At 32.4% G+C, this 27,548-nt stretch overlaps 2 protein-coding genes and 1 long non-coding RNA gene across 4 annotated transcripts; 1 reads left to right on the forward strand and 2 right to left on the reverse strand.

Annotated features, from left to right (window-relative positions):
- The first annotated feature begins 1,364 nt into the window (after positions 1–1,364).
- Positions 1,365–1,802, forward strand: LOC145050385 (zinc finger protein 7-like). The gene has a single exon (XM_078998644.1). It carries the CDS (start codon positions 1,365–1,367, stop codon positions 1,800–1,802), a length of 438 nt encoding a protein of 145 aa, XP_078854770.1.
- A 312-nt stretch (positions 1,803–2,114) lies between these two features.
- LOC145054026 (TIP41-like family protein) lies at positions 2,115–6,162 on the reverse strand. Its single transcript, XM_079002160.1, has 7 exons — positions 5,886–6,162; positions 4,897–5,082; positions 3,991–4,066; positions 3,696–3,869; positions 3,565–3,606; positions 3,318–3,446; positions 2,115–2,328 (listed from the first exon to the last, which is right to left on the reverse strand). Exons 1-7 carry the CDS (start codon positions 6,023–6,025, stop codon positions 2,224–2,226), a joined length of 852 nt encoding a protein of 283 aa, XP_078858286.1. The 5' UTR covers positions 6,026–6,162; the 3' UTR covers positions 2,115–2,223.
- A 10,142-nt stretch (positions 6,163–16,304) lies between these two features.
- On the reverse strand, positions 16,305–18,612 carry LOC145054027 (uncharacterized). 2 transcript variants are annotated; one of them, XR_013684679.1, is made up of 4 exons: positions 17,992–18,612; positions 16,930–17,721; positions 16,782–16,829; positions 16,305–16,647 (listed from the first exon to the last, which is right to left on the reverse strand). It is a non-coding gene; the product is annotated as an uncharacterized LOC145054027 (long non-coding RNA). The 2 variants fall into 2 exon arrangements; XR_013684678.1 differs by having other exon boundaries at positions 16,782–17,721.
- Between the last annotated feature and the right edge of the window lie 8,936 nt (positions 18,613–27,548).

A 27,548-nucleotide genomic window follows, 5' to 3' on the forward strand; every position in this document is an offset into this window, starting at 1 on the left:
AGGCCAAAGCACCCTATTACTATCACATGTAACTTTTTCACATACCTATCTATCCTTCTGTGATGTGAATGGTTCCACCATCAACCTCATCAAAAAGTTATCGAAAGAAATGCTTTTGTATGAACAATGAACAAAAAAAACAATCCCTTTTACATGGGTATTATTGATCTTTTACGAGAGAACAAAAAGGTTAAAAGCATTCTCTTTTTAAAGACTTTACTAATAAAAGAAATATCACATATGGGGTTGATATGCTTTTTCCAAGTTGACTAATATTATATAATGGAATATTACTATATCTAGTCATTACCTTTTAAAACAAAATATTATGTACATTACTGTAGAAAATCTTTTCATAAACCCCACCACATATCTCAAAGCAATTTATAGACGCATACACTTGAACATTATTGCAAACACATGATAGTGGAGAAACTATATGCCTATTAATAACACTTATCATTACCCCACCTTGGTCCATCCGATGACACTCAAGATCTTGAGAACCCAGCAATAGATCCTAATGCTGATTGGTGGGTTCCATATTTATTCTTAGGCTTTCAATAAAGAATACATATATATTAATGTCGACGAGGTTTTTATTATTGTTAATCAAGATTTTATATTATTTAACAAGACCATAGGTATAGCTGGAGTAATAAGACAATAAATAGTACGGATAAAAAAATAATAATGGCAGACACTCCAAATAACTTTCAAGATATTTGACATGACTTCAATTGGAAACATCTATGGATTGTTCATCAATTATATACATTTTTGGCAACCCACAAAAAGAGAGCCATTTAAAGTAAAGTATGACAAGGACATTGTATGACAAGATGCACAATATGTCCAAAAACTATTGCCTAGGACAATTTTGTCATCACTCTTTCAACAAACCATATTATATATATATATATATATATATATATATATATATATATATATAGAGAGAGAGAGAGAGAGAGAGAGACTTAATGACCAATAAATGGTTATTTAGTCTAATTCAAATGGTTTTATTTGTTCTATTATAAATATTTTATTCAAACATCATTACCCATTCATCAGGAGACCCTAAGTGTCAACAAGATGATATGATTACAATAATCGCGTAACAGTTTTTTTTTTTTTTTTGTAGTGGCAAGCAACTTAATAGGATGATGACACAAAAATGTCACATCTCAAACACCAACTTACAACGTTATAAAAATACTTAGTGTGTGTATGAGAGAGAGAGAGGGGGGGTGTGTGTTGCCCCTATTAAAACAGATTGTTTTCCCTGTATTTTATTTCCTCCATGATCTAAGGCCTACACTACTCTACACAAATCTTATCTCCCAAAAAGAAGCCTAAATTAGAATATGAATCCCATAGATGAAGAAAAGAATTGGCTGAATCTTAACGTGGGACAAAACTTTGAAGATTCTTATCCAAGATCAAAACCAATCTCAGTGAAGATATGCCACTTCTGCAAGAGGAAGTTCTACAGCCCACAAGCACTTGGGGGTCATCAAAATGCTCACAAAAGGGAGAGAGATGCAGCAAGAAGATACCACTCTCTTAACATGGACACTAAGTTCCCAATTCATCGAACACTTGGTGTGCATACACACTCGCTTCCATATACACCAACCACAAATGAAGGAGGGCAAATAATGGTAACAGTGGGTGAGTACGGAGCAACATGGGTGAATGGTGAAGAGGGTTTAATGTGGCCTGGAAGTTTTTACTTGGATTCACAAATGGTGGCTCCTCAGCCTTCGGATCAACTCTCACTTGATTTAACTCTCAAGTTGTGATTTTGGTAATCTACTTTATGTATGTATGTATGTATAAACTTTGTTGATTAGGTTTATTTAAATTGTGTATGTGCTTCTTGTGATGATTTTGTTGCAAGTGTGTATGGGTTTTTTTAAGTTTATATATATATATATATATATATATATATATATATATATATATATATATATATATATATATATATATATATATATATATATATATATATATATATATAGGTAATGCGGAAGTTAAATGAAAAAGGAAGTGGATATATCATATATCATATATCATATACATAATACATCAACAGATTTATGATAATCACTTAGTTGTCCAGAAAGCATAGATATATATATTATGATTATCACACAGCAATTGATTGTATAAAAGTTGAGATTACTGAAAATAAATAAAGTAAAGCTTACAGTTAACAGGGTATCAGGAAGGGATTTTAAGCTTTTGGGTGTTGTGGAAGACAATGGGAAGCCTTTGACTGATGATGTTTGGATCGTTGTATGAGGCAGAATCAGAAGGATATCCTTTCTGCACATTTTATTGATTATCTTAGAACTAAATTCAATAAAAAATCATAAGCTTAAAGTTGCATAATTATATTTAAATAACAAACAGAAAAAAAAAATACATATAACATATAAAGTATGCATAGAAACAACATTACAACAACATCATAACTAAACTTCAAAAAAATTTCTTACAAGTTTCCAATCAATAATTCCCATGTTTGTCTTTAAAAGAAATAATGGTGAAATTAGTTGCTAGAGATTTGCTGGATTAATATTTAGGGTAAACTGAAAATTCAATCCCTGTGGTTAGTGATTTTTGGTCCATAGCTGAAGCTCATTTAGTTCTTCAATTGAAATTCAATAAACTCCTCTCTCATTTGAAATCAAATTTGTATTCTGATTTTCTATTTCTGAAGATTTGTATATATGAGTTTTAACATCTATGCCTCCGTTTTATGAATTTTGTCTTCCAGCTTAACAAAGTTATTGCATCCACTAAGGGTTTGTAATGTTTGATTCCAGGGATAAAGATTATGAAACTGGGTTTTGATTACGAATCTAAATATATTTTGTATTAAGTTTAGATTTGATTTTTGGGATTATGGTTGAAATTGTTTGATTTAGGGTTCTAGAGAAGTAGAGAACAGAGATGAAGAAGATGACAGAGATAAGGGCAAAATGGTCAGTTTGACAAATTTAACAGCTAGGCTGTTAAATTTGACAATCCAAAAACATTAAAAAAATTTTTTTAATGAAACCTAGAACTAGGGACCAAATTTGAAAAAAGGTTCCTTTTTGGATCTATACGAGAAAAAAAAAATCACCATCCACAGGGACCAAAATTTCAATTTACTTGCCATTTACAAGATGATATATTATATTGCTGGCTTTGCATTTATTTAGAAATATAAGCAAATATGTGATGCTTTCTTTGCATTTTAAATTATTAAGATTCTCTTAAAAAACAACATTGACCATTAAGTTTGAGAGAGTGAAAAAAAGGCTTACAGAAGCAAGAGCCTTAAATGTAGTTTCCCTCCAGCAAATCTCTCGAATGATAAGTGGCTTTGAATTCTCATTAAAAGTGCAAAAGACACGAGTATCCCTCAATCTCATTAGGGCACCATCAACTCTAAGCTGTAACAACAGATACACATGAATATTATAATTATAAAAAAAAAAAAAAAAAAAAAAAAAAAAAAAAAAATTGCACCAACATATTAAATTATTATTATTCAAAGGGAAGTCAACTCACCCAGAAACGTAAGAGAAGAAACCAACAACTAGGCATCACTCTCTACAAAAAGCAAGAAAAATAAAAACACACGTCAAAGTAAATGAAGGTTAAAAGGATTAGCTGAAGAAAAATTTAAGATTTTTTTTTACCACTTTCACAGTTAAAAAGGAGACTCCACTATCAGCCAATTCATCTTCATACAAAATCACCTCATCATAAAAGAGAATAGGTTCTTTTTTCGATGCAAGTGCAACCACATTAATTTCTTCATCACAATCCTCCCATTTTAGACAACCCTTGTTTTCCTCACTATCACTGCCACTCTGATCATCATCAAGATAACATTTCCAATATATTTTAGCAAAACGTTGTAATTTAGTATATCACCATCCAACTGCTTTATAAAGATTTAAAAAAAAAAAAATTAACTGAATAATTAATTACCTCGACAGTTTCACTTCCAGAATAAGGTGTGGTGAAAGTGTAATCATAGTCTAGAATCACCTGCTGAAAGGGTTTGCTGCAAAACAAAATAGAAAAAATTAAAATTTGAGATTGGATGGAACTCTACATCTTGTAAATTGCTAGCTGCTAGTTGATAAAAATTAACCTTTGGTAAAAACTAGCTGATAAGCATAAGCTAGCTAAGAAATGTAAAATGACATAAAATGTTAGGGTAAACAAAACTAACTAGGCAGAAAAATATCACAAAGAGAATAGGTTGTAGTGATGAATTTATATGCAAACAGGTATTTATGTATAATCATTTTTTTTATATTTGTTCAAATGGATGTCTAAGTTACACAAAATATACGTGATATGATGTAAATAGTATATTTTAAAAAAATTGATCCGCATGTTTTCAAAATTCAAGCATAATCTTTTAAAACACGTATGATCAATAAAACTTACAACATGGTATCATTTCAATTTTTATACTTATTTCATTTCAATCAAAAATCACAATTAATAAAGGGTATATTTGGGAGAATTCAAAAAAAGCTCCATATACTCAATAGTTAAAGAAAAAATCTTTGGACATAAAGAAAAGAGGGAACCTAGTATTGCTAGGTAGGCTAGTAATGACAATAGAGTACATTGGTATGTTTAGTTTTTCTTCAAAAACTAATCAAGCACTAATTGTAATTTATAAATGAACACAAACTGATAATTCCAATATATTTTCATGTAAATTTATCCCGAATGCTCACACATGGTACTAGAGTTCTCATTTTTTTATTTGTTCCTCAACTTTTATATATTGTCCTGCTTCTCTTGTACACAATATGTTAGTGACTAAATAACTAAAAATTAAGAAGAAGAGTGAAGATAAGAGTGTATAAGTATAACCTTCTGAATTTCCAGTGTGCAGCTGCAGGGACTTCAACTGGGGGTAGGGCTTCTTTCTTCCAGCCAAGTAAAGCATCAAAAGCATTGAAGTGAATTTTGGTGCCACTGCTCATGTGCTTAAGAACCAAACAACTGTCCCCAAACATCATCTCTGGCAAGTGGGTTGTCTCAAGCTTTTCTTCCCACCTGCAAAAGGTTTTGGAAAACAGTATCCATAACTTATCAGGAATGAAAATATAGTTTCATAATATAGTGTTCTTCATAACTTGCAAGAGGCTACACACAAATTATTTTAATGCAATTCTACCAATTCAGAATTACAATTCATGTGTCAACTTAATATCTATAACTTGTGTCAGTCGCCCTACTTAAATTCAAAAAGATATGTAGATGCAAATCTAGGTTTTCATTTATTTCGTTTTTCCATTTATTTGGGAGAAGGAGGGAGGGGAGAGGGGGCTGGTATTGGGGATTACATTTCCTTCTGAGTCAAAAACATGACAGCCAAATGCCAACACGTGAATCCAAATTATTGGATAAGTATCCATGTTTTGTATGCCAAACCAGGTTTATATTGCACCTAAGGCCCCTCTTTGTCAAATCTCAGGAAAATAGCTAGTCAATCCAAGTTCATAACATTTTGATTTGTCCAAACTCCATCATAATTCAGCAAACAGTTCCTTACGACCTCATGTAAGATCAAAACAAGTACTCGATCACTCTCCCAATTCCTAACAATTCCAAGCTTTATTAAACAGATTATACTAAGAGCTTCCAGAACATCGCCGAACAAATTACATATTATAACGTTATAACAACAACGTAATTCGCAGAATTCAACTCTTATTCAATGTGCTTTAAATAAAAAAATCGATTGTTTAACAACTTTAACACAAATCCGATGTAAAACCCTAAGTCAAATTGGCTTATAGGACTACAATTGAAGTATGATTGAGAGAGAGAGAGAGAGAGAGAGAGAGAGAGAGTACGATTGTAGGTTAAGGGAGGTGAGGATTGAACGGTTGCTAGACTCGATCTCCCAGCCATGAATGCGGAGTCCTCTACGTCCGTCCGGTAGAAGCTCAGCTCCGGCGGCTTTTACCTCTTTCTCGTCCGCTTCCCACTCCATCTTTGTATGTGAGTCGGAGTCGTAGGTGGTGTTTGCTGAAAATTTGAGATTTGCACTCGACCCACGCCAACTATAGCATCTAGGTTTGAATGATACCTTCTTCCGATTTTACTATTTCAGTTTTAATGTAATGTACGAATGATCAAATTATTTTTCATATGAATTTTTATATTTTTGAAACTTCAAATTTGGTCCCTATAGTCTTTTGTTTTTTCCATACAACTTTGCAAAAATGTCCCTGTGGTATGCAATTTTTTTGGGTATTAGTCCAAACCTCAACTTTTTTGGATTAGTGATCATTTTGGCCATGTTTGTACGTAAATTTGGTCCCTCGTAAAATTGAAATGACTGAAATGCCCTTCTGATATATTTTTTTATGTTTTTTTTATCTAATTTAAATGAAAAAGAAATTAATTAATTAATTTGGGTCTCTCTCTCTCTCTCTCTCTCTCTCTCTCTCTCTCTCTCTCTCTCTCTCTCTCTCTCTCTCTTATAATCGACCCTCTCAAATAAACCACTGAAGACGCAATGTTTTTGATGATCTCCACCCTCGAATAATCCATCATCGTCGACGATTCTTCCCCCCCCCCCCCCCTCTCACCACACGATTGTCGTCTACTTCCTCCTCCTGCACCGTCACCGCCTGTTCCTTCCCTTCTTTGCCCTAACCCGTTTTCCCTCTCATCGCCGCCAATAGGCCTGCTCCTTCCCTTCTTTTCCCTAAATCCTCACATGAACTCACCGATTTCTCTCCATCAGGCACCAATGACAAACTTTGGAAAGCACAGTTAATTTTGCTTGGAATTCATCAATATAGAGCCCGCTTCCATTCTTTTTATTGTAATTTTTATTTCGTCGTGTACTTAACTCTTGTAAACAAACCCCAAATCCACTGCAACCCGGTTCGTGTTCATTGGAGAAGTTTTTTGTTACGTTTTTTAGAACTTGAACAGAGAAGGGGAATCGATGCTCGACCAAGGACATTGTGCTTCTTTGACCGAAGACTGACAAATGTGGGTGGGGAACTCACCGGCCCTACAACATAATTTATTATAGGTTTGATTTTGATTTGAGGCCAGACCTGTGATGTTTCCCCTTTTTGTGTCTGGAAAAATCAATTCCAAAAGTGGTTTGTACAGGGGTAGGGAACTGTTGGGAGATGAAGTGAAAGAATGGTGTGATGTGTCTGATTGTAGGTGCAACAGGTTGGTCCGGTGTTTGATATTTGGTTTAATCAGCATGTATGTGTGTGTGTTGAATCAAGTTCACCAGTCTGTGAAACCTCATAACAAGTTGAATCAATGTGTGTAGTTTGTTGAACAATGTGTTGTGCGATGAATATGTTTTTCGGATCTGAGAACTTAGGATTTTTTTTTCAGGGTTCATCAATGTATGTGTGATCGATGTATGTATGTTGAATAATAGTTCATCTTTGTGTCTTTTGAATCGTGGCTTTTTCCTTGATCAGATTTCGACACTACCTCATCAGATTTGGGTTCATCAGCGTGGGATGATAACGGAGAGAGAGATAGAGAGAGAGAGAGAGAGGTGGCCCCACTTTTTTAATTATTAAAATAAATAGAAAACAATTAGATTTTAAAAGAATGAAAGAAAAATGAAAAATAAATACCCCAAGGTCATTACAGTCATTTCAGTTTACCGAGGGACCAAAAACGCAACGAAACTACCTCAAAAGGACCACCAATCCAAAAAAGTCGTGGTTTGGACTAAAATCCCAAAAAAAATACATACCACAGGGACCATTTTTGCAATTTTGTCTTTTTTCCACGTGATACATCTCCCTTAATGAAATTCGCAATAATAAGACAAAACATGCCATAAAAATGTATAAAAGGGAGTTAGGTAACCATGCAAGTGTTCTGTTCGAGAGGAATAATAGTTTGGAAAGATAAACATTTTAAGAATTTGAGAAAAAAAAAAAGGAGACATCATGAAATCGTATCATCTATCCAAGATTGGTGATCTTTTTGCAATAAGTCAAGAACCTTTCCATATCTTAAAATATATCTGGTGGAAGAAAAAAATTAACTAACGGTAATTATAAATACTTGAGAAAATTTTAAAAAAAAAATCTTTATGGTATGTATAAGAGAGGAGGGATTCGTTCCCTCCCAACCCACTGAACCCACTGCCATAATAATTTTTGTTTTTTCTTTTTCTTCATCTTTCTCAACCCACAACACATGGAAATCATATCTTTCTCAACCCACTCAATCCAATCAATTAAAAAAAATACAAAACAACTAAGGTACAAGTTTTAAAACACATGGTACAAGAGAAAATGAGATAGAGATGATGAAGTGGGTTAGTGAAATCAATTAACCAACCTGTTCAAGCGGGAGTGGTACCGTCGGTAACTCTATTGCTAATTAAGATTTTACCTTTGATTTTTTTGTATTTTTTTTAATTGAATGGGTTGAGTGGTTTCAAAAAGATAAGGTTTCCGTGTGTTGTGGGTTGGGAAAGATGAAGAAAAATAAAAGAGAAAAAGTGATGTGGCAGTGGGTTCAGTGGGTTGGGAGGGAATGACTCCCTTCTCCCTAATAGGCATATGTATAGTTCAACTTCAAAAAAATAAACAAACTCGGTTCTTGTGTTTTTGTAAATATTATACAAATCATCCTTAAGTCGTTAGATCTAATTAGAGAGCTACTAAATTCCTAATAAAATGACTTTTTTTATCTTTTCTTTTAATCTTTTTTATAGTTTTTGTTTTTGATACTTTTATTTTATTAAGTTACTTATTATTAAATTAGAAATGGCCCTACTTCACCCATGCCCTAACCCTTACTACCACTGTCGCCGCCGCTCAATGCCGCCTCCCACCATCACCTACCGTCCGCCACTTCCCATTAAACATAAATATGATTCTAGTGTTCCTCTTATTCGTTGTAAATCCTAAATGTCCCATTCTTATAAACATTAATAGGTTCATACATACACCCAAATTGATTTCCTATAAGTTTAAGAACTATAAGATTGTTAGTCATATTTGCTTAGGTTGCAAAAGGAAGAATTGACTAGTCAGGTACAAATTGATCCAACACTTGATGCAAATCAATGGATTTCAAAAAATTGATCAACTTCAATAGATTTCAGAAATTTGGAAGATGAACAAGTAACCAAGAGCTAATATGATCAGAAGAATCCACAACATGAAGAATGCAATAATTACAGGATGAACACATGGGCTTTGAGGTTTGGTTTCTATGTTTCTGATTTCTCCTATAGATATCCACCAAGATAATCAAAAAACTAAAATGAGTCATCAACATCATCAAGTTAGAACATACCCAAATTAGGTTCATTTTGATTTCGATTTCTAAGTTCTGAGCTTCATCAAGCAAGGTTAAACCCCAAGAATGCAGATCTTAGAAAAAAATGCGCAAACCCAAAAATATAAACCTTGTCGAAAACCTAATGAAGGTTGTCGGTGACATTAGAAGAAGAAATATAGAAGATGATACAAAGAGTTGTCATCGCAAACCTCCATCAACCAATGTCCAAGGCTTCCTATGATCAATCCTAGCATCGACGATATCGGAAACATGATGAAGGCTTTCGTGGTTCGTTTCTTGGATCTGATGTTGAAATCAGGAAATGGTAATACATAAGTTATAATATTGGAGAAGAAGACACAGATGGTGTGAAAGATTTAGTATGTTCAAGAGTCATATTAAAGTGATATTGCTAATTAATATATGATACTAATGGGTCATACTAAAACCAAACTGATACAATTGATTATTTTTTAGAAATTAATTTTAAAAAATATTCAATAAACTTATAATTAATTGGAAATTATTTATATCATGGAAATATTAATTTTCATTAGCAAGTAAAATATCATATGGTGTGATTTATTAAGTCATGTACATTATTTTGGACTAGAAAGACTTTTTTGTCTTTTAGCTAAAAGTTAAAGTTGTATCTTATAAAGAGTTATTAGAATTTTATAAAATTATCTTCTCTCTCTCTCTCTCTCTCTCTCTCTCTCTATATATATATATATATATATATATATATATATATATATATATATATATATATATATATATATATATATATATATATGAGTTAGTTTCTAGAAAGCAAGACATGGTCTTTTAAATATAATAAGGGAAAGTAAGCATTGCTTAAAAGGCATGAGAGACATGTAGGCTTTAGGGTATAAAGTGCTTAAAGTGTTTAGAACTCTTTGTTGGATTAATGTGTCTAAACTAATAACTAAATTGATATATTCTTGAATTAGAAACAAAGTCCATTTTGGATTGCCCTCAAAACTAGTATTTGGATAGAATGACTTTTGGGAGAAGAGACTGATTTGTTAATTTATTATATGTTTAATAAATTAATTAGAAATTGGAATAAATAATTTATTAATATATGATTAATATATTAATTGGAAAAAGTAATAATTAATTTGGAATTAATCAGAATTAATTTTGGGATTGGTTAGAATTAATTGGAAGTACATGGACTAAGCTGCAATTTTTCAATAGTTGAACAAAATAGGGTTTCTAGAACCTTCTAGATAGGGCCTAATTTTGGCTAATCTTTCAGGGTTTTAGGATAATCCTATTGGATAATGATACTAGATAATTATCTTGAATTTGAAATATTATTATTTAATTCAAGATTAGGGTTTCTATGGTTATCCTATAGCCTATAAATAGGGTCCCTTGGGAGCCCTATTTCATCCACTCTATTCTTCCATACAAGAGAAAAAATTTTGCTCAAGCCTCCTCTCTCCTCAAGTATTCTTGCTACTAGGGTTTTGGGTACAAGCTATTAGAGGCATCCATTCCTTTGGTGTTAAAGATCTAGAAGAAGGATTCTACTTTGATTATTTACAATAATAATCGAAAGGTATGTAACCCTAATCTAATATGAATTTCAATTTCATAGCCTCTCTCCTAGGATTTCTTGATATTTATAGTTAGTTGTTATCAATAGAGAAAAGTGTTTAGGTCATTTTTGATCACTTAACTTTTGGTTTTGTGCTCATTTGGTTACTTAACTCTTTTTAAGGTTTAAAAGGACATCGAACTTTTGGCTTTGTGCTCATTTAGTAACTTAATTTTTAGTTTGGTCACTTAAACTTTGGATTTGTGCTCATTTGGTCACCTAACTTTAAAAATTGTGCTCATTTAGTCACTAAACTTTCAAAATTAAAAGTTTAGTAACTAAATGAGCACATTTTTTAAAGTTAGGTGACCAAATGAGCACAAATCCAAAAGTTAAGTGACCAAACCAAAAATTAAGTTACTAAATGAGCACAAAGCCAAAAGTTCGATGACCTTTTAAAACTTAAAACGAGTTAAGTGACCAAATGAGCACAAAGTCAAAAGTCAAGTGACCAAAAATGACCTAAAACCTAGATAAAACATAGATCATTTCTAGGTTGCATGTGAACTTAAGTGTTTAAGTGTTTTTCCGCTACATGTAACATTTTATAATCTAGAAAGTCCATCAGTGGTATCAGAGCCATATTTTCTATTTGATTGTGCACTAAAATGAATTGATCACAATTAGGGGTTTATGGAAATTAAACCCTGAAGGCTTAAATTTCGACTTGGCTCCCTAGCCACCACCCCTTATTTTCGAAAATTATATGCTTATCCTTGTTAGTGGACTTTATTGTTAGTCTTATTCTTGTTGTTTAGGCTCTTTAGTTGTTCAGGCTCTTTCGTGTATTATGTGGCCTCTTGTATTGTTTTACTATTTATACTGTTTAATGAATGAGAGAAGGGTTACTGGAAAATATTGTGATTTCATGGTATCATAACCAAAACTATAAAAACCTTTCTTCTTAACCCTAATCGTCGACCCCTTCCTGTTCTATCCACTGATCTTTCTCTCATTCTATTCTTTTCTTTTTCTTCCCTGTTATCATGGTGACATCAAATCCGGTTCCTTTTTTTTCTTCTGATAAGCCATACGATATAACAAACATCAAGACATACATTCCATTCACTCTTGATCTGGAACGTATGAACTATGATGCATGGCGTGGTGTATTTGAAACCCACTGTGTCACTTTTTGAGTCAACGATCATCTTAGTCAACCAGATGACAAAGTTGCGGACACATCTGACAAAAAGGAATGGACTCGTGTTGATGCTATTGTCAAGATGTGGATTTTTGGTACTATGACTCAATCCTTGACCCAGAATATACACAAGAATAATCAAACTGTTGTTGATCTATGTAGTGCTCTGGAAAATCTATTTAGTGACAAGAAGGATGCTTGAGCCATGCAATTGGATCAAGAATTACACGATATCTCTCAAGGAGATACCTCTGTTAATGCCTACTGCTCCAGAATCAAGAACCTTGTTGACTTGCTCGTGAACATTGAAGCTCCCGTCCCTGAAAAGAATCTGGTAAGTTATACCATCAATGGCCTCCATTCTCGGTTTGATCATATTGCAAGTATCCTCTGTCATCGCACTTTGTTCCCTACTTTCTTGGAAACCCGCTCAATACTTGCGCTTGAAGAGCAAACTACGAATCAAATTCAATAGAGAACTATATTGGGTACACATCTTGACAACTTTTCTTCTCCCACTGTTCTTGTTGTTGAAAATTCAAATACTAATCAACACTCTCGTGAATTTTGTGGAAATAACAATTCTCGCGGCAAACGCACCGGAGGTCACAATAATCATGGTGGCAGACGATCTACCAATCGAGGAGGTCGTTGAAATAATTTTTCTTTCTCTTGACATCAGCCTAATGCCCCCCATGGATGGGGTTTCGGGTGGTACCCCTTGCCGACCACAACATCACAACAACATTCGGCAGCCCCTGCTGCATCATCAGGCCTCTTTCCCTTTCTGAATCCAATGCCCGCCCATCACTTCTCGGCCCAAATGTCACCTTCGGCCCACACTGATCCACGATCTGCTCATCCAACAGCCCCTCAGGCAGTTTTTAATACCACTCATCAACATTCAACATCCCATCTCACCACCATGGATTTGGTTTTCGGGCTCCAATACAAATCAAGCTACATCGTTACCTCAAATGTTTAACACCATGCAATTAAATGATCCTAACTCTACTGGATGGTACATGGATTCGACTGCCACATCTCATCTGCACTCAAATGAAGGTATACTCAACTCTATTAGTGACAAACACATTTCACCCTCATATGTGTTAGTTGGTGATGGTACTAAAATTCCTATTCAAAATATCGGTCATTCCGTTCTTCCTAACTCAAACCCATATCGTACTCTCACTCTCAAAAACATTATCATCACACCAAATATCATAAAAAAATTAATTTATGCTCGTGATAATATGTTTAGCATTGAATTTGATGATTTTGGTTTTTTTTGTGAAGGATTAACGCACCAAACAAACTCTACTCATACGGGTGACCTCTATCTCGTCACCTTCACTCTTCCGCAAGCTCTCACGACCATTTCTCCTTCGCTTTGGCATCAACGATTGGGTCACCCAGAACATCAAGTTTTCAAACACCTTGTTTCCATTAATTTTATTTATTTTTTGAGTCATAAAAACAGTAGCTTATGTCAGTCATGTCAGCTAGGCAAACATGTTTTCCTGCCTTTTTCTTTATCTACTTTTAATTTTTTATTTCTATTTCAATTCATTCATTCTCATGTTTGGACCTCCCCTATGTAGAGTATTAGTGGTATTAAATACTATGTTATTTTTCTGGATGATTTCAGTCATTATTTTTTTGTGGGTTTATCCTTTACGCACTAAATCTGAAGTGTTCTTTAAATTTCTTAATTTTCTTGCAGGTGTAGATTTTCAATACGCAAAACTATGTGAACTTGGACTGCTGAATTATAAAACAAAGCATGTCTTTTACCCTTTTGAGAAGAAGAAATTCCGATGTCGCTATGATTACTATTGGGCTTCTATATTTGAGGTCATTCTTACTTCAACCTTTTTTATATTACATTATTATAAAAAATGGAATTCTGATGTCATTAATTTTCAGGTTGAATATACATACCACTCTAGTTATCCTCATATTGCATTTGCAGAAGCTCCTAATGAGGCCTTACCACCCAATTGCAGACCCACTATCAACACTGCCTAGATGGCTAAAGATAAATTCAAGGTATTTCATACAAGACAGAACAAAACACAAAAATATTGGTGATGTTGCCCTAAGATATAGGTAGATGGTTGTGACTTTTTTACTCATTTTCGATATATCTATGTTGCCTTTCATTGATTGAAAGTTCATTTTTTTACTTTAAAATTCTAACAAGATTATACATTTGGTAGAGGAAAACAAAGGTAACATGAAGGACTAAATATGAGGGAAAAGTGAAAGATAAAAAGGTATACTTATGAAACCGATATTTTTTCTTTTTTATAACTTTTATAAAAATATGTTTTACTTTCAATTATAGAAATCAACATTCTGGTTGTGATATATTTTTAGGATAATTTGGTAGAATCATCTAAAAAGCCAAGTATATCATGAGTTCCAACATTGGTTGTAGTTCCATTTTCTATTAGCATGAATAATCATTTCCTGATTTATGTTCTTAGGATTTTTATAACACAATCGATTTACTTATTAATTGATGCAACATTAAGTGGGTCAATAAATTCCTTATTGAACAAATTAACTAAGTAGAGGGGTAAAAATGGGACGTTATTAGTTTTATCAAAGCTCGAGAAGGTTAGGAGATAAACAATTTAACGTTTTGAAAAGTTGCTGACTAATGGTAAAGTTTAGTTTCTAAAAAAAATAATTGGTGTTTATTTCGACAATTTAACCTATGGGTTAGTTGCATCAACTGGCATGTTAAATATGAGTTGGGAGTTTTATGTGAAAGTTAGAAAACAGGGAAAATGATGGAGAGTAAGTTACATGTTTGTCCCTGAGTATAATTCATTTTTTCAATTATAGTCCCAAAATGTTTTATTTTTCAAAATTTTCTCACTTATTTGAGCTTATTGCAGTGTTTTTTCTTTCTAAGAAAGTGCACTACATTTTAGAGGAAAAAATATTCATCTTGAAAAATGAACTAAAAATGATATAAAAACTTCAAAGTTAAAATGGGTTGGTTGTTTTGTGTTTGTTAATACATGTGTATTGTTGTTTGGCAAAATATTTACCAACAGATTGTGTTTTAAGAGAGTTTTTAAGTTACTTGCAAAAAAAGAATAATATTCAAGGACAGTTTTATGTAATTTACTCTTGATTTTAACTTTGGATCATTAAATTAACTTTGTTATTCTTATTTCTTAATCAATTACTTGATGATATGTTCATAGGTTTTACAAAGAATCCAAGATAAGTTAAGAACATGTAACTCAGGCTTGCATGCAACTGAAGAAACCAACAAGAAATTATTGGGTGACAAAATGTTATTGGAAGAAAGAATTGCAAGGCTTGAAAAGAAGAAAGTTGATAAGGTAATAATCTAAGTTCTATTTTCTTTAATTATTAATATTCAGTTATATATATATATATATATATATATATATATATATATATATATATATATATATATATATATATATATATATACTAGTCATTTACCCGCGCTAAGCGACGGGTGCAAATAGTTTATTTCGGCAATTATTTCTATTGAAAAGCATGTATGATTGAGTACCAAACTTTGACACAAATGTAAAAAAAATAAACCAATAACAGTTAACTTGGAAACTAGCCTATTTAGGTAGGTTATTTTGGATTTAAAACAAAAGTATAATGTTGTCCAAGTTAAAAAGAATATAAGTTGTGTGAAAATAAATTTAGTTTTTTATTTGAAGATGCATATTTTCATTTTTCCACTACATTTCCATAATGAATAACCATTATTTCACCATGCTGACATTCAATACATCAATATGTATTTATATAAATATTTTGTAAGAATTTATAATGAATCTTCACATGCCCATAACGGTGGTTGAGTTACTACATTTTTATCTTATATTTTGTTTTTGTTTTAATCCGTTCTATTTGTTTTCAGTTTTTAATTATTCATAAGTCCAAAAGGTTAAAATATTTTTTATTATAATTTCTTGAATATAATGACATCGTCTTGCAAAGGCTAAATAGTAAATACCTTGAAAACAATATTAATATTGAAAATTTTTGTTGTTTAACTTATAAATAAAAAATATTTTAACCTTGAAAATTTTTGTTGTTTAACTTATTAATAAATAGTAAATACCTTGAAAACAATATTAATATTGAAAATTTTTGTTGTTTAACTTATAAATAAAAAAATAACAATATACCTGAAGATAATCTAAAAAGGTAAATTTTATAACAAATAAACAATTTTATGGAAACCACAAAATTACAAATGAAGATTGGTTAACAATGCATCTTTATGATCATAGATTACATGTGACCAAGTATTGCAAAGGCTAACTAAGAAGTAAACTTGACAAAAATTGAATAAGCCGGCTATGCTCTACGCTATTATTAGTAACTCCAAAATTGTTTCTCAATTTCAAACATCTAAAACTTCATTAATTCGTGTCTTATGCAGAAAGTATATGGAATTCCAAATTCACAAAAAAAGCCATAGTGATTGGAACCATCTTTGTTGTTGCGCTAAAGTAACCATTAAGATGCCAAATCACTACAATACAAGAATTTAACCGTTACATAAACCTCACAATTGTTGCACTAAACCATTTTTATCAACAAAGTATCAAACTATTAAACCATCAACTTGTATGTCATAAAGATTAAAAGTTTCATGAAACAACTAACCCGAGTTTGATACCCACTAATTGCAGCCCCCTCTAGTGGCTTATGTATCTGCATAACTTTGGAAATCAATAAATTGTGAAAGAAAATGTTCATATTTTAAAAAATCATGTCAAATAAATAAATAAATTTAGAGGCATACAACTCTTACCATTATCAAGCGTTTGCGATTGTTTAGTTTCGTTTTATAGTCACCAACCTCGACCAGAAGTCAGGCAAAGGAATACCATGCATGTGATCATACATTTATTATGATAAAATAGTTCAGCTTCACATTCCAAAACATAATAGATTCATACACTAACTTATATATTACCCAAGTTGATCATACCCAACAACCTCTAAATTAGATAGCATGTGGCTAACAGATAAAAGGTTTCAATTTGACCGGTTCCTTGACCTTTGACTTTTCCAAGTCATATTTCTTTCTTCAATCACGAATTCATGACCCTAAAATCATTTTGATCATTGAGTGTGGTGTCACTTCGAAGTATAGCTAATTCTCGGCCATAATCATACTCTAACATGGTGTCACTATATGCATCTTTACACTCTTTTATATGAAGTTCTTAATGAAGCCTTTTATCATTTCAAGAATCAACTATGACTCTTGAACCATAAAGTACAAGACTTTTATGTTTCAGTAACCTTGTGACAACAAATGTTTGACCAGACATATGCAGGCGATGCCAACACATTTACAAATATTAAGAGGTACCTTAGAGAAAATAACAAATTTATGCAAATTATTATAATTTGTATGAGAAAAATTAAGAATGACAGTGGGCCATTTCCTCTGATGATGTTGTACAAGGAACTCTTACGGAAAAAAAGGAAAAAGCTACTGAGGTGACCAATAAACTAATCTCAAGTTGTAACCATACCTTCTGATTGCTAGAATATTAATCTCATCTAAATGAAGAGCTCCTTCATAAACTCTTGCCTGGAAATCAACAAAAACATCCATTAAAAATCACCAGTGACATGATTTGTAGAAAAAAAAAATGTAATGTAGATTGAAAGAAATATTGATTTCATAAACTGTAAAGTTGCATTCGAAATGATCATGCCGTCTTTGAGATCCAACATACTATACAAATCCTTAAAACAACATATAATACAAATCCTTAAAACCTTGATTTTTTTGGCTTTACACAAACCAATAAAAGTTATAAGAAACGTGGAATAGCAAACCAGATTCAAATAAACCTACCTGATCTCCATAATCTTATGATTTGTGAACTTCTTGGATTCCTGATGAACCCTAACAATCTGCAAAAGAAGACATTAGTTTAAACATTAATTGCAGATCAGCCTACCAAACATAAGCATTATCCTTTACACCAAATGCACTTCCAGAAACCAGAACGAAGGTGTGGTGGCTGTAATTGAACCTTTAAGTTAAGTTCAAACGATAGAAAACCTATAAGCGAAACAGAAAAACTTAAAATCAAACCTGTTATTCTTACAGATAAAAAACCTATAGTCGAAGTTTTTTTGTGAGATGACGAACACGTGAAAGGGGAAGTGGAAAGCAACTTAAAACAATCAGATCGCGAGATGGTGAAGATGAGGAACCGGCAAATTGCTGATGACGATGTAACGGTACGATGGTGGTGTTCATTGCGGGGGAGAAAGGGGAGAAAGGAAGATCTGTGTGTGGTGCTTGAGGCGGAGTACCAAACGACGACCTATCAGGATGTCATCGGTTGGTGTTTTTTAAAGAGGGTATATCACTGGTTCTCAAGGTCGACATTAGGGTTTCTTGAGAAATTAATGCCATAAATGTGCTGAGAGGAAATCCCGAGATACAGGAAGGGGCTTGGTCAAATTAATATCGCCAGGTGAAACTAACACGAGATAAGATAACAGGTATCTGTATCTGACTTTTTCGTTTGACTTTTTGACTTTTAATGAACAAATAAGATCAGCAGTGCATAAACTATTTGTACATAATGCAGTATTGGTTTGTACAACTTAATTTTCAGCGTTTGACCAAATATATTTTATAAGGTAAAATAGATATATTAAATATGTTTTACATAATTTGTTAGGTACCGATGCTTGAGAAAGATTTAGAACAAGCTAACAAAGCCTAGAATTACTAAACTTTAGAAAAAATGGTAGAGCTCACACAAAAATTGGCCAATGCTGAGTCTACTCTTGCAATTAAAGATAACGAGTAATCAAAATTACATAAAAATCTTAAAGAATTGGCGGATGTAGGGCATCCACAATGCATCGAACTTTATAAAGTTCAATGGATTGCCAAATTATTTTTCTGTATTTCATACAACTCAATCAATTTTTTCCTACAATGCATTTAACTCTACAAAGTTTAATAGAAAGCTACAAAAGCTAATTTATAATATGTATTTAAGATTAAAACCTTTCCTTTTTCCCATTGAAGAGTTCAATGACCATTGAACTCTAAATCCATTAAATGTTAAGGTAACATTTCACTATGGTAGAGTTTCATCCATTAAATGACAACTAGACTTGCCACCTCATTAAACTCTTCCATTGAAATTACCATTATGGATACTCTTAAGAGAAATGAAGGAGGTAATTTAATCTTTGTTATAAGAGTAAATTACATTTATGGTCCCTAATTTTTGCTGATATTTGTAATTTTAGTCCCAATAATTTTTTATGGCAATTTTGGTCCTTTGAGGCTATTGTAACATTTTTGGTCTCTAAGTGTAGCTTAATTTTGCAAATTTGGCCCCAAAAATAGTCACATGACTTGAATTGGGGCCAAAAAAACGTTACAAAACTTGGTTTTCGGTTTAATATTTAGTTTCACTTTTATGTCACTCAGGTTTAGGTTTTGTAACAGAAGAAAAGAAAAAATATATCAAGACAAGTAGGTAGTTTGGAAGGTGGATGTGGGCCCAAATCTAGGTAAAACGTGTTTTGTATAGCTGGATTAATGACTTAAGTGTGATTTTTTTTACCAATTAAGATCATACATTTTTTTTGTAGATTTAGACAGGAAATAATAGGTTTTGGAAAGCTTTGTTAGAAGAGATTTAATACAAATAGGACAAAAGATCAACTAATTTGGAGTATGCTTTGGTTTTATTATTTATGTTTATTATTTTTTTTTTTCGATTCAATAAGGTTATTTTCTTGAATGTGTTTACCAGAGTTTTTTATCTTACATATGGAGCATTAAAGGTCACACATTGGACTCATGTACTTACAAATCATAATCGGTATAATCGGTTTACCATCTAAGATTTAGATGACCATGAGGTTTTGTTGATTGGAATAAAGGCTAGAATATAGATATTTTTAAATCCTTTCAGTAGATGTTGTAGCAGGATCTAATTTTGGCAGTAAAATTCACGTAAAAAATGTTTTCGATTTAGTTTATTAGATTACGAGATTAATGAATTTTGATGAATAAAAGTTATAGCAGTTTATAGCAGTATTCAAACCCACACCAATGGCACGGGTGACTTTCATCTAGTTGCAAATTAATATATAGATATAATTGTTAAATATAATATACTAGGTTACAACCCATGGAAACCACGGGTAAAACCATTATAAAATTTTATTAAACTAATATGAAATAAGTTGTGTTTAGACTTTTATATTGATTATTTAAAACTAATATCACATTTTTATTTGAATATCTGGTGTTCGTTATGTATGTGAAGACATTTAATATAATTAATTATAATTTCTCTAACAAAATATAAATTTGATTAGAATGTAAAAAAATAAACAAAATCAATTGTAGAAATAACAATGATATACGCAAAACTAAATATAAGAGAAATGTAATAAAAATAAATAAACATAACACCATGAATTACAAATTAAAAACTACAAATGATTTATAAATTTCTAAAATTTATAATTAAAATGTCAAAATTTACATGCAATATTATTATGATTAGACGTTGAGTATGTGTTAGATTTTAGGGCTACTATTTTGATATACAACAAATTTTATTTTAGATGGAAAATATTGAAACAAAAAATTTAATTGAAGGTGATATATATAAATGAACAAATCATCTAGTTTAATACTATAAACAATTAGTTCCACTCACTTGGAAGGCTACAAATATTTCAATAATGTTTACCAATCAGATATTACTGGTTGATTTTTTTAAAACTAATTTTATATACATTTAATGCTTAAATTGGTTCCTATATGGAAAATCAAAAAAATTTCTAAGAATCTCATTATAAAACAAATTATGTTATAAAATATTCATAATTTGTAAAAAAAAAAAAAAACATTATTTTAGCTTCTTGTTCGTATTTAATCTTTAAAATAACAAAAGCAGGCAAAATTCGTACTATAAAAAGTAGAAGTGAGAACGTCAGCATCAAACCCATTAAATTAAAATCATATAAAATACATAGTGCATGTAATTCTTTTTCTTTGACAAAAAAGTGAAAATCGGAAAAACGGTTTAAAATTACACACCACAAAACTTATTTTTTTCGATATGGCAATCACCCAATAAACTAATATTTAAAATTACTACGAAACAAAGCATATCTTAATGTCAAAAGAAGCATTGCCTTCTTCATTTACTCTTATATATTCCTATTATAGCATTATATTTTGGAAAAAGTACTCATTACAACAAATATATTCAAATAAAATCAATCCTTATTGCTATAAGTGATTATATTCAAAGTACAATACCTATAAGAGAAATAAAGAAAAGTGAGATGTTATTACCTGCTGCTACCTGGTTCAAGTTATATGGAATGTCGCATATCTTGACATAAACACTCTATGAAAACAATTTTAAAACATATAAATATAAATCTAGCTTTTTTTTCCAAATTAGATTTTAATTTATAATATTCGAAATGTCCGTGATTATGAGAGGAACATTCAAGCTACAACTCACCCAAACCCATTGAGCAGGGACACATGGATTCTATAGACTTAACAACAAAATTGTTAAAACATCAAAATTAAAGAAGGAATAACAAAACTGAAAAAGAAAACATTAGAACTATGTGGGGATTGGACGTTGTATTTGGTTTTCATGTATTTAAAGCCTAAATTTAGAAACACGTACCAGAGCAAACCTGAAATTACTATGTATTTGATTATGAATTTTTCTTTGTCGGATTGCATGCAACTTCATTAGATCGGTGCATCCCTGATGCAATGCTCCTAAGAAATAGGTCCTACAACGATGAGTGGTGATGGTTGTAGTTGAGATGGTGGTTAACATGCATTAAAAGTTGTACACATGCTTACCTAGGCCAGTCGTTTTCCTGCTTCTTCTTCCGACACTTAACCTTTAATGATATACTTTAGTCCGTTCAAAGCATTAGCACCATCAAAATCTCCCCGTCAATCATGGTGGAACTGTTTAGTCCGTTTAAGCCGTCGGCCAACCCTTTCATATCCGCTACGCTAGCCTTCTGTGTTGGTGTTGGTGTTGTCCTTGCTTTGAAAACCCTAAAATCCAAAAACCTAATTCATCAAAGATTTCCACACTCAAATATTTGGAGTTAATTTTGTTAAAATTGGTGCCTGTTATATAGCAAACGATAATCAAAAACCTTTGAGGGAAATTAGTTCATCAAGCAACTATCGTGACTAAAGAGATTTCCCCATTCATCTTATAATCTTCAATAGCAACTTTCAGAACAAATAATGGAGTTAATAGGTTAAACCAATTAACAAATATGGTTGTGCGATTTGATTTTCAAAATGCAAAAGGGAGGGGAGAAGCCGCGTTTTAGGGATGAACATATTTAGTTAGTCAACCTATTTGTTTCAAAATTTACGGGGTTGATACCGAATATCTTTGACCATTTTTAAGCTATAGGAGGGTAGTTTAGTAATTGGACTTGAACCCAATAAGCATAGAGAATATGACACGTAGACAAAAAGTTTCTTTTATTATAATAGGGATTTACTTAAATTCAAAATAGATAATTAAGATAGATTAAATAAAATTTTATGTTGTATGATATCATGGAGTTTCTAGTCACAAAATAGGATTTCGTAAATATAAGATTATGTTTAAATATAACTATTTAAATGAGATGTTTGGATTGACTTAATTATCTAAATATGTGATATATTATATTACTACGACTTATAGTTAAATCGATGGTGGAATAAAAATATTGTTATATATATATTTATATTTATATGTTTTTTTATGGGATAATTTGTGTAGACCGACGTGGATGCCTAAGAGCACTCACATCGGTGTCATGTTAAGGTCTTACAAATAGTGGAGAGCTCATTATTATTCATCTATTTTTAGAAAGAGAAACCGGTGGGCTATCATAAAAGTATTTGCAAGCCTTTCATATATTGCAAGATGAAGTCCTAGGTGGCACTAAATTATTGCTTAGTGACATTGCAAATTATACTTGAAAGACTCGATGTAGATGGTCTAAGATCGTAACATTATTTAACGTGGCATTAAATGAGGGTCTAGTTTTTTTTTTTTTTAAACGGTAACTCTAACATATTTAATGTGACATTAAATGAGAGTATCTTTTTTTTGAAATGGTAAATCTAACATATTTCAAAACTATTTTTTAAATCCACTTATGTTCACGATGGAACTTGAACTCTCAACATCAAAGAGGAAGGGTAACACCGGATACCGCTGGACTAGAAGCCATTTGGTAAACGAGGATCTAATGTTGGCTTTATAGTTTATATTGAGGTAAGTTACCGAAAACACATATCTTTCACTTTATTTGAACTTTGTTGAGTTATCCTTGCTACTTAGAGTATTATATAGGTATGTGTGTATTATGACATCATCTTTGGAAATTGGTTTGATTATAAAATCAAAAAGCTTATGTTCTTGAAAAATGATTTAAGCATCTTGTCCATATCATGTTAGGATAAGTGTGACAATGTGGTCCCGAGTATCCAAATGCACAATTGTTTATGGTTTTGTTTGTGATTAGATTTTTAGATAATCCTCACATACACAAGTAAATGTCCGATACCTTTTGGGTGACCTAAGATGATGGATCACAGTGCCTAGTTTGTGGATGTTAGTGAAAAATCTGACAATGTCGTCTGTCATGAGCCCTTCACATTCGACTATCATATTGTATGCAGTAACGAGTCTAGAACATAAAACCATGTGTTTCACTATTTAAGTGAACCCGAAAAATACTACTTGCGGGTTTGGGTTGGGTTGTATAAGCAATAAATAAATAAATAAATAAAATTATTACAATTGAACATGTTGAAGTCTTATATCTTGATATCAATGGTGATGGAGAGTCGGCACTCGATGGATGACATTGGGCGATTTCCGATTTGTGCAATTATGTATCACGGTAACAACATATGTTGTGAAGCGGGAGAAGAACAATGTGTTGAGAAAGGATTTTTTATTGTTTGTTTTTTATTTTTTTTCCTTTATTTATTTAATAATCTTTAAGTTGTATCGAAATATTTTTTATTGGTTTATACCTTAAATGAATCAGGTGTCTATTAAAATATAAAATACGGGCTTTTGAAATCTTGATTTATACAATTTTGTTGCCAAAAACATTAAGGTGGTTCACTCGAAATTATTAAGGTAGGTCACAATTTATAAGTATGTATAATCTCTTATAAAAAAAAGGTAGGTGAAGTAGGCGTAGGTCAAGTGACACACCTTTTATATACCTAGACTTGTCCCAGATTGTATGAAATCACAGTTATCTTGGTGGTATAGCGGTTTTTTATATTATATGAAATTTATATTATATATTTATATAGAATTCATATAATAGAGTATTAATACTATATAGATTTAATATCATAAAAAATTCATCTAAAAACATTAACATAAAACATATTTAATATTCTAATATAGTAATATGTAAATTTAAAATATTATATTTAGGTCAACCCGGTAAAGAAAGTCAAGTTTTGGTTTGGGCTCATTAAAAAAGCCATAATTATTATAAGGAGTGGCACACAAATTGTTTTTATTATATCAATTAGCCCAACAATGAATTACAAGTAATAACGGTTGTAATGGTGTTATAGCGTTGACATGAATCACTGTAAATAGGACCACCACTATTTGATAATCTCCTTCTTACGAGTCCACAAATTGATATAGCGCGCGATTAACTGCCTAGATGAGATGGACATACGATTAATATGGAAAAAGTTGACAGTGTTCTCCATCATGAGCTCTACGTACTCTTCCATCATTGGTGAGTTGGACTTATGAGATTAAGAAGGGGTGAAAATAGTTGCATGCATTGCATCTTATATATGTTATAACCTTCATTAACCCCTTTTACGTAAATTTGTGGGACTTATGTGTCCGTTTTTGAAATAGTACTAATAAAGTAAATCTTTCGAGCATATAAGACTCCTTTATTTGATTGGGTTATTAAACCAAAGTGTTCCATGCATTTTTTTTAATCATTTTCAAAGGTTTGATTCGAGTAAGTTGGATTGTCGTCCTTTACTCTACATGAATCAACCTCTGATAACTCACTAGACAAATCCATTGTCTAACTTATTGTGATATGTATTCAGATTAAAGACCTTTGACTTAGGGATTATCTTGGACCTTAAATAGGCCACAAAATGTATGGTGAGCTTGAATCTTATTTTGATATGGTTATTGTTAACAACCTTACTAGTTTTCAAACTTGATTAAGTTTACCATTTTGGGACAAAATCGTTTTTTTGTAAAACAAAACTTTGAATTTTTGGGAATATTTTTGTTAATGATGTTTCTTAAGTATGATTTTAAATAGGCCCAAGCGAATAGTATTACAATTTATTATCCGAGAATGGTTTAAGTAAACTAGGTACTAGGATTAGTATTTGGGCTTAAAATATGATTGCTCTAAAGATGTACATATGTATCATAGTTGAGTTTAGAGTTCTCCTTAGATATTTATGAGTGTAGATCTCTATACGCTTAAAGAGTTGGAATACGTACTACCACAAAAGAGTTGGAAAGAAAGAGTAACCATGAAAAGTCTAATAAATATCAACATCCTATGATAGAACCTTAAATTGATGGCATGCAAGATTTAATATATGAGACGGAGATGACCTTTTTGAATGTGTTCATGTAAGAACAACTCAAGGGTCAACTTTGCGTTGACAAAAGTCAATACGACAATATGTTAACGACGGATCATCTCAAGGGAATGGTTCACAAACATGTTATCAAATTATCATGGAATGAATTTAGAAAAGTACTCAAAGAACAAGTTAGTGACCGAATGAAACTCGGACGATAGTATACAATATCCTCATTTCTAAAAACAATATAAAGAGTAAAAATATTGTATTAACAAGTATAAAGATTGTGTAACATCCCAAAAATACAGGCCAAAATTTTCATTTTTAAATACGTCATTATAAAACCAACAGTGTAATAAAACATTTGTAATATCATGTCATGTCAAAACCAAAGTAGAAATAATCAAACATGTTATCATAAAATAATATCAGAGTGTAATCCCAAAGATCTCATGTGCGGAAAACCATAGTGTGATGCGCTGCTATCGAGCCGGCTCTTTCCCTTTGAAAACGAAGTACCTGAAACCAAAACTGAAAACCATAAGCACAAAGCTTAGTGAGTTCCCCCATCATACCACATACCACACACTCATATAACATATATATACTGTCAGGCATATCTGGGTGCCCGACCTACCCCTTCGGTCCTCTCGACCGGATGCTGTCTAGCATATCTGGGTGCTAGCCTCCCCTTCGGTCCTCTCGACCGGATACTGCCTAGCATACCTGGGTACTGGGCTCCCCTTCGGTCCTCTCGACCGGATATTGCCTAGCATATCTGGTGCTGGCCTCCCCTTCGGTATCTTTCAACCGGTAACCGGGGACTATTTCACCCCCTAACACTACCACATAAAAGCATAGCATAAACACATAAGTCATATACTGCCTAGCATATCTGGGTGCTGGCTTACCCCTTCGGTCCTGTCGACCGATAAGTGGGGACTATTTTACCCCCTACTACTACCACATAATATCATATCACATATATCATAATCTGTCTAGCATAGTTGGGTACCAATCTACCCCTTCGGCCCTATCGACCGGTAACCGGGGACTATCTCACCCCCTACTACCACTATCACATAACATCATATCATGCTAGCACATAAACATAACAGGTAGTAGCAAACATAGACAATTATCACAAAGACAATCATCTAACAACAACTCCTACTGGTGGGCCGGTATTGTGGCCTCCCCAATAAACCAGCTATTTTGTGCGCATATACAAGTAAAACACACATACTATCACTTCCCAAACGTTGAAACTGCCTGAACACTGAACTGCCTGAAGCAGTATACGCTGCTACATAGCTGCTTACCAAAAGATACCGAGACCTCATAGGTCTCAATTCGTTCGCCAATCATCTGAAATGTTGGGTTCCGGCCCGGCTGCGGAGCCAAAGGACTCCCACTTAGTCGCCTCACACAACTTCTGAACGATATCCTCCTCTAGAATTAGTTGCAGCTAGTTATCATGCCACTGTGACTCTAACAACTTTCTGATCTAACCGATCGAATCCATACGTAGAATCCTGTCATCATCAAATCCAAGGCTGGAAGTAGTTGCTACCTGACCAATGGTAGCCTTATCTCACACGCAATCTTATACAGTCCATCACTTTCCTGATCCCATAACTGTAGTGGCGCTCCTACAGTTCTATCACTGGCTCAACCAGATCTAATCCATCTGGGTAATTCCGAAATCCAATCCATGGATTTCCTTATCCTTACTGCTACACCCGAATTGGTGG

The sequence above is a fragment of the Lactuca serriola genome, chromosome 5 (assembly GCF_051521515.1).
Source record: "Lactuca serriola cultivar US96UC23 chromosome 5, Lser_US96UC23_V15, whole genome shotgun sequence".
NCBI lineage: Eukaryota > Viridiplantae > Streptophyta > Magnoliopsida > Asterales > Asteraceae > Lactuca > Lactuca serriola.

Coding starts and splice junctions, on each gene's coding strand:
- LOC145050385 (XM_078998644.1), top strand. CDS start 1,365: ATGAATCCCATAGATGAAGAAAAGAATTGGCTGAATCTTAACGTGGGA.
- LOC145054026 (XM_079002160.1), bottom strand. CDS start 6,025: ATGGAGTGGGAAGCGGACGAGAAAGAGGTAAAAGCCGCCGGAGCTGAG. Junction 4,067..4,896: donor GCACACTGGAAATTCAGAAG/GTTATACTTATA, acceptor TTTGTTTTGCAG/CAAACCCTTTCAGCAGGTGA. Junction 2,329..3,317: donor CATTTAAGGCTCTTGCTTCT/GTAAGCCTTTTT, acceptor TAAAATGTGCAG/AAAGGATATCCTTCTGATTC.